The 8,205-nt window shown below is 47.2% G+C and overlaps 1 protein-coding gene across 1 annotated transcript; it reads left to right on the top strand.

Annotated features, from left to right (window-relative positions):
- The first annotated feature begins 3,633 nt into the window (after positions 1 to 3,633).
- Ankrd40cl (ANKRD40 C-terminal like) lies at positions 3,634 to 7,927 on the top strand. Its single transcript, XM_035448144.1, has 4 exons — positions 3,634 to 3,673; positions 5,238 to 5,312; positions 6,420 to 6,595; positions 7,784 to 7,927. Exons 1-4 carry the CDS (start codon positions 3,634 to 3,636, stop codon positions 7,925 to 7,927), a joined length of 435 nt encoding a protein of 144 aa, XP_035304035.1.
- Positions 7,928 to 8,205: the final 278 nt, after the last annotated feature.

Here is an 8,205-nt window from a genome sequence, read left to right on the forward strand (position 1 = left end):
CCTCCATATGCTGCGCCAACACGGACGTCAGTGCAACCCTCCTTCAGCCTCGTCATCTCGTGTCTAAGAATTTTCCCTTAGAGACTTCCACAGGTGCTTAGACAGACAAGGGTCTGGAAAATGTGCGCTTCAATGAGAAATCAGCCAGAAAACACTGGAGCCACAGCCTGAAATACTGATGCAGCCCATATAAGAGCCTGTAATTATCTGTTAGGGCTGATTGTGTCCCTCCTTGGAGGGGATTTGACAAGCCTGTGTAGGTCTTTCTTTACCGAGTCTATTGTTTTTGTGTGTGAAGGCCAGCAAGGACTCAAGCACTGTTGAGTGGGTTCAGTCTTTATTGCCGCTGAGCACTATGTCAGGGTTTTGTTTTTGTCTTTTTGCTGTTGCCACCATAACAAAGTATCTGAGATAAACAACTGAGGAAAGATTTCTTTTGGCTTCCAGCTTCAGAGGCCACAGTCGTGTTCACGTGGCACCACCACTGTGGGACTGTGTAGAGGCAAAGCATTGGCAAAGCAAAGCTGTTCACCTCTCCGCAGCCAGGGAGCCTAGATGAAGGGAGGGGCCCAGGAGAGACCCGCCCCTCACTCAGTGGTCCACTTCCTCCAAGGAGGCCTAACCACCCTTTTAGCATACTTAAGACCCAATAACCTCTCAACAGCACCACCAGCTGGAGCAGTGGGCTTTTTGCAGGGAGACTTCGTATCCAAACCCGACAAGCTAGTATTTTCAGGAACAAGTAGCTGAGCCCCCGCCCCCACCCCACCCCTGTGTCGTTTATCAGATAAGAAACTGTGTTGGCCTCAAACTCACTGAAGAGGCTTTTGGAGCTTAGTAGTTCCACACCACTGGGCCTTTTCGGATCACCAAGACAACCCAGTTATCTTTTCCACATCACACAAGGATGCAGAAGGTGCTGTGAGGCTGCTTACCAAACCACTTGCCTCCATACCGCCTCCCTCGGTCATTAAAAATCTTCCCCCCCTTCAAAAAAATACCGAAGCTGAAACAACAGGAGGGCTGGAGGTCTAGCTCAGGGGGTGGAGTGCTTGACCAGCATGTACAAAGTCCTGGGGTCTCTCCCCAACACCACATAACTCAATTGTGGTGGTGCGCGCCTGTGACTCCATCACTTGGGTGGGGGGGGGGGCAAGGGGATCATAAGTTCGAGGTCACCCTCAACTAAACAAGACCTTGGAGTCCAGCCTATGATACATTAGACTTTTGTCTCTCAATAATAACGATAGGGATAATAACAAAGAGCTTCCGGGGCAGAATCCAGGATATGATAAAACAATGTTGAAAAGTTATTATTGTTCATTTGAGCACGATGTGTGGGGGACGTGTGTGTGTGTGTGTGTGTGTGTGTGTGTGTGTGTGTGTGTGTACCACAGTGTGTGTGTGTGGGGGGGGGGGGTCAGAGGGCAACTTAGAGCAGTCAGTTCTTTCCTTCCACATTTACGTGGCTTCCAAGGATAGTGCTCAGATTGCAGGTTTTCACAGCAAACACCTGTACTGCTAAAGTCACCTTGCTGCCCCATCTCTGAGTTTAATTGTGTGCACATGCAGCCTGATCTTTGTTCCCCAATAGACAATGCCTGTATTATATACTCTATGTTCCCAGTAGCACCCATTTCCTTCCGGTTACATCCCCACCTGTCCTGATGATTTGAGATCTGTCTTTACTGTACTGTTTCCCTGTATCTCATCTGCCCATTGGTGTCTTGTCTAACTCATGCTAAAATGTGACTAGTTTAATTATAAAATATTATACTGTATTTTCTACAGCCAGGAGAGCTAGATCTCATTCATAGCTTCTATTTTCTGACATTTTTTCCCTTAACCATTGTTTTGGTTTTGTCTCCTTATAAAAATTTTCACTTAAAAATGTACTAAGGGCAAGTAAGATGGATCAGTAGGTAAAAGTGCGACCAAGCCTGACAACCTGAATTCAATTTCCTGAGCTCAGCTAAGGATGATAGGAGAGAGCCAACTCCACCTCTGACCTCCATATGCAGACTTCACCACTGAGCTACATTCCCAGCCCAGGAGACAATTCTTTATGGGTCTTCAAGTGCATTTTGGCCGAGCACAGATAGACTGCCTTTCCCCCCCCCCTCTCTCTCTTCCCCTCCCTCCCTCTTTCCCAAGACAGGGTTTCTCTGGGTAGTCCTGGCTGTCCTGAACTTGCTCTGTACACCAGGCTGGCCTTGTACTTAGAGATCCACCCATCTCTGCCTCCTGAGCGCTGGGATTAAAGGTGTGCCCCACCACAGCCTGGCTCCACACAGGTTTTTCAAGGATGTTTGTACCAATCAGCCTTGGAAGGCAGTCAATGCTCTCTGAGGGGGTGCATGGATGGGCACTGAGTGGACGAGCTAACAGAACAGTATGTGATAAGTGGAGGCTTTCCCTCGGTGTGCTAGCTGCATGCAGCTCCTGTTCCCCTGAGCGTTTCAACAGGTGGGGCGATTCAGGATGCTTACCACACCCTGGCAGTCCAGCTGGCCAAAGTACATTTCCATATCCATGATCAGGTCAGGCCAGGCAGACCTACTTCCTCCATTCCTGGCAGGAAGACACCATCAGCGTGGTGATGGGGAGGCAGCCATGCCACCCAAGTCTAATGCCAGCCTATGCCTAGCTGGCCACGTGACTGATGGTAAGCATTTAATTTTCTTGGACCTGTTTCCTCATTTGCTCCTTAAGTAATTTGTCTAAATCAGTGATTCTCAACCACAGCCGTACATTACAATCAGGGGACTTTAACCATTCCAGTGCCTCCACGGCACCCCAGAAGAGCACCTAACTTGGATTCCTTGTAGGGTGGCTTAGCCAGGCAGCCAGCTTCCTGCAGTAGGTGTGCATATGATCTATGACCTCTAGGATCCTCCCCTGTTTAGAGGCTGAAGCCCACTCAGCTCACTGGATGGACTGTCCATTTGCTGTTTACTGTCACAGTCATTCATACATATGGTCTCAGCCCATGCCCCTCCTGCTTCAAAGCTTGCATTTGAGGGCGTGGGACAGCAGCTTCACTGGGGACTTTGCCCAGCTCCACCCACCCTTGTCAAACCTCCTGCCCTAGCCCACCTCTTGCACTTTGATGCTTGCAATCCAGGGATCACGTTCACAAGACAGCCTGCCCAGGTATGGCCAGGGGCTTCAGCTTTTTTCCAGTCATGCAGAGCAACTGAGGGAGGAGGTGGGAGGGGGAGTGTTCAACCCCAGGAATTAAGGGTTTGACATTTCTTACCTCTGATATGGATCCACAAATCTTTTCCGAGGAAAGCCCAACTGTGGTGGAGGGTCTGGGCTGCCTGGCCAAAGCACTCAGGCCAGTCAGAGCAAAGGGCTCCATTCCCACCTACGTTATTCTGCATTGTATCCATGTCACAGCCAGAGGGAGAATCTCCGAACTTGCATTTCTGCCTTCACTTGCAGCATGCTACACAAGTCACAGGGCACAGCTAAGCCTATGTACTTAGCAATAAACATGGTCTTGCCCACTTTACAGAGCCTGTGATGGAACACACTACCTTACTACACGTACTTATGTTGAGACACTAGGAAACACTTTTTACTTGTTCGGGAGCTTTCATATAACTTCAGAGGTGCCACTCATCTGTCATGGAAGGGGATGAACAGGACATCAGAGAGAAGCTGCCAGGTGAGTGGACTGTTTCCAACAGTCTTCAAAGGAAATGGCGGCAGAGGGTGGTGTTCAGAAGGTGGTGGCTAGTGCTGTAGGCAGTGAGCCAGTCATGACCAGAGCAACCAGGCCAAGGGTTCTGGCCCTGCAAGAACTATACCAAGGAGGTATAGTTCTTCTGGGTACTTTCTTCTCAAAACCCCATGAGGTAGGAGGGTTCTCAGGGAGGTTCCACACCTTGCCCAAGATGTCAGAAGTTGGTGTCAAAGGAAGAATTTGACCCCCCCCCCCCCCGTAGATTTGGGAAAGTTCCTGGATGGAGTTAGCAGAGATGCACAGACCTATACTCCACTTACAAATGGGTATCTGTGAGATGCTGCTCCAGACCAGAAGTCTCAGCCTTCTTCCTGGGCTCAGGGCAGAGGTCAGGACAGACACAACCTCGACAATCCATGTACTAAAGGAACATTGCTGTTATGGGAGGAGGGAGCTGTGCTGGGCAGGACTGTCTTCTTGCTGGAAGTATTTGGCACTGCCAAACCAGTAGGACTTGCATTCGGAGAGACCCAGGGCGTCAGATTTAGTGTTCTTTGGGGGTTGGTTTGAAATTATCCATCTTAACTTCTCTACGGTTAAGTACTGTGTTCTGCTTTTACCTCACCTGGGTACCACTGCCATTTCCCCCCTTATTACCATCTGCCTCCTCTACTGTCAAGATTAATTCATGTCTTTGGAGTTTCATTGTTGCCCTGGGTACTGAACCTAGGGCCTCAGATGCAATGGGCAAGTACTGTACCACTGAGTAATTTCTTGGGCAAGTACTGTACCACTGAGCAATTTCTTCAGCCCTGCAAGGATTTTTAAGACAGGGTTTCCTTGCATAGCCCTGGCTGTCCCAAGATCTACCTGCCTCTACAAGGACTAAAGGTGTGCAAATCCACCACCCAGTTCCTTAAAGTGGTGTCCTGGAACTTTGTAGACCACGCTGGCCTCAAACTCACAGAGATGGCCTGCCTCTAAGGAAGATTTTTAATACTTCCTTTCTGCCATGTAGCTTTGCTAGAGACCTGGAAACACAAATCATTACATACCAAAAATACCAGCAGAAGCTTAAGGGCATAGATTATAAATATTTCTTTCCCACATTAGGCACCACTTTAAACTAAAGAATTGGCTTCCTTTCATGATTTGGCTGGTAATTAATAAAAACCACTCAAGATCAAAACGAAGGCCTATGAGATGGCTATTTGCCACACAATCCTCAGAGGCCCATCTGAAAATAAAGTTTTGTTTTTTTGAGACAGGGTTTCTCTGTAGCTTTGGAGGCTGTCCTGGAACTAGCTTGGTAGACCAGGCAGGCCTTGAACTCAAGAGATCCGCCAACCTCTGCCTCCCAAGTGCTGGGATTAAAAGCATGTGCCACCAACATCCGGCGAAAATAAAGTTCTTATTATGATTTTACTGTCCTTTCCCTGCCTGTGAAAGGGGAGAATAGGCTTGGGTGGTGGGAAGCAGGAAGCAGAGGCAAACGCTGGGGACTACTGCTTCTCAGCCCATCTCTTGCCTCTTAATTCTCTCCCAGGTGAATGTCAACAAGGTATGAATTCGCACTTGCCAACTGACCCATGTGATGGCAAACCTGACAACACAGGTCCAGGTAAGGGCCATGAAATGGAGCTGTGATCACCATGTGGTTAACCAGTGTTCATATTGCCCTTGAGATAGCAAGCTGATAAGATTCACACTCAATGCTATATAGTCCAAGACATTGACTCATCCCAGCTCTCAAGGGAGGCCATAAGAATCACATCCATTGAGTGGCACCTTGCTCAATTTAACTTCTCAAGCACCCAACTAAGTATCATGACTGCTACACACTGCTGTTGCATCCCAGCAGTGTGTAGCAGTCAATCAATCAAATACCCATTGTGTATTTTACTTTTATATGTATGGGTGATTTTTCTGCCTGTGCATTTGTGCACCATGTGTGTGCCTGGTGCCCTCAGAGGCCAGAAGAGGTCACTAGACCTCCTGGGACTGGAGTTACAGATGGTTGTCAGCTATCATGTGTGTGCTGGGAATAGAACCTATGTCCTCTGAAGAGCAGCCAATGCTCTTGACCACTGAGGCAACTCTCCAGCCCTTCACTGCATATTTTAAATCTCTTACTACAGGCTGAAAAGTATAGCCAAGGTAGAGTGCTCAGCCTACATGTAATTAACACTCTGGATTTGATCCCCAACCCCGAGAAAGGAAGGCGGTAAGTGTGGTTCTAGCACTTGGAAGGCTGAGGTAGAAGAACCTTGAGTTAGGTCTATCTGGGCTATATAGTGAGACCTGCTTCCAAAGATAAACCGGCTGGAGAGAAGGCTCAGGAAGCTGAGCTTGCTGCTCATCCACATGGTTCTCCTCTGGCAGCTCACAACTTCATGTAACTCCAGTCCCAGAGGATCCTGCCGTGTTTTTTGTCACAGGCATGGGCACACACATGGCATTCAAACAGACAAGTAAATTCTTTGAAAACTTAAACAAAAAACAACCTTGAATGACTGAGTGGCATCAAGCTACAAGCTTTCAGTTTGTATATCTGAGAGGATCACACAGCTTAGGTCAACACTCTATACTCACAGCTCACACAGCATCCATAAAAGCTCCAAGTCTTATTGTTTAGTTTTTAGTATCATCTTTGCTGTGATAACCAATAATGGCAACAATCTTTAAAATGTTTAAATCTAAAAAACTGTTTAATTTTCTGGGTGATCAGAGCTGGTGCTTAAAGTAAGAATTCACAACTCCAAAGAGAATGACTTCATTGAGATTGAACTGCACAGACAGGAGCTGAGTTATCAGAGCCTATTACAAGTGAGCTGTTGTGAGCTGGGGATCCATCCGGAGCAAGTGGAGAAGATGAGGAAGCTGCCAAACACACTGCTCAGAAAGGTAGGCCACACACCACCCAATTCTGTGGGTAAACAATGTTCCGAAAGGCCAATCCTTTAGTTTTCATGTTTTCTTGAGCATAGAGCTCAAGATGGGAAAATTCCCTATAGGAGAGCCACAAGGCCACTCTTACTTCTGCTGATTTCTTAAACACAAGTGACACCCCAATTCCAGACTTTTATATTCAGCTCTGCTATTCAGTTCTGCCAATCTCTGCAATACTGACTGGCTAATAAAAGACAGCATTGTCCTCAGACTAGAAAGTGGCCCACTTTTACTGCTTAGGGAAGGTCCACCTTTGCAATCCCCAAAAATGTTTCTTGGAATTTTTTTTTGCCAAGGATAAAATATAGATCTAAAGTTTTAATACCAGATTTCATTCCTTAAGTATCTTTTCTTCCACCTGGCAGTAGTGGTGCACCTCTTTAATTCCACCACTCAGGAGGCAGGTGGATCTCTGAGTTCGAGGCCAGCCTGGTCTACAAGTTCCAGAACAGCCAGGGCTACACAGATAAACCCTGTCTTGAAAAACAACAACAAAATCTTTTTCCATCTAGCTGGGTGTGGTGGCGCACAACTTTAATCCCAGAACTCGGGAGGCAGAAGCAGGAGATCTCTGGGTTCGAGGCCAGCCTGGTCTACAGTTCTAGAACAAAATTACTGATATTTCAGTCATTGATGTATTCTTTGTAAACTACCATTAAGTCACAAAATAATCATACTTCCCAGAGAGCCTTAACATTAAAAAAAAAAAAAAAAAGAGCAGGGTTTGAAAACTGTACACACCTTGATAATCCCAACATCTGGGGAAACAGGCAGATGGATCTGAGTTCTAGGCCAGCCAGGATTACATAGAGAGCTCCTGTCTTAAAAAATAAAAAATCTTAAGAACAAACCGAGCCAGGTGGTGGTGGCTCACGCCTTTAATCCCAGCACCCGGGAGGCAGAGGCAGGCGGATCTGAGTTCGAGGCCAGCTTTGTCTACAGAGTGAATTCCAGGACAGGCTCCAAAACTACCGAGAAACCCTGCCCCCTGGGGGTTGGGGGGTGGGCGGGCATACACGGACCCAACTGCTAATGATTCACCATGGAGACAAAAGCAAACCTGAAATGACCTGCCAATGGTAAGCTGTATTCCAGTGACTTTACACAGTATTCTGGAGTACTAAGTCTTTCCCCAACTTTTAGGACAAAGACATTCAAAGACTCCAGGACTTTGAAGAGATAGAAGTCTTGGTGAAGAGCAGAAACTCTGAATGGACTCAGCACACAGCATCACCTCTGACAGAGAGACCCTGCTACAATAGTGAAGCTGCAAAAATGACTTACTAGCTCCAGAACAGAAGGGTCTGGAATCACTGTCAGTAATAAGTCCTAGACCCATGTGGCAAAATACCAGGGGCTCCTCTGGGCCCAACATATTCTATTTGTATTCCCAGCTCAGTTCAGAGCCCATTGTTTCCTTATCACCAACTTCCCAGCAGCTGAGAATTGAGGGAAAAGAAATACACAGAGCGAGCACTATCCAACTGCCAGAGGAAGATGGTTTATATGGTAACGCGATCCATTTCATACTCCTGTACCTGCAATCACTTGATAATCAGAACTCT

Source organism: Cricetulus griseus, chromosome 7, assembly GCF_003668045.3.
Source record: "Cricetulus griseus strain 17A/GY chromosome 7, alternate assembly CriGri-PICRH-1.0, whole genome shotgun sequence".
Taxonomy (NCBI): domain Eukaryota; kingdom Metazoa; phylum Chordata; class Mammalia; order Rodentia; family Cricetidae; genus Cricetulus; species Cricetulus griseus.

What these genes read in the sequence shown, in the direction of transcription:
- Ankrd40cl (XM_035448144.1), top strand. Translation starts at nt 3,634, where the DNA reads ATGGAAGGGGATGAACAGGACATCAGAGAGAAGCTGCCAG. An exon ending in CATCAGAGAGAAGCTGCCAG is followed by an intron (nt 3,674 to 5,237) that starts GTGAGTGGACTG and finishes ATTCTCTCCCAG; the next exon opens with GTGAATGTCAACAAGGTATG. An exon ending in CAAACACACTGCTCAGAAAG is followed by an intron (nt 6,596 to 7,783) that starts GTAGGCCACACA and finishes CCCAACTTTTAG; the next exon opens with GACAAAGACATTCAAAGACT.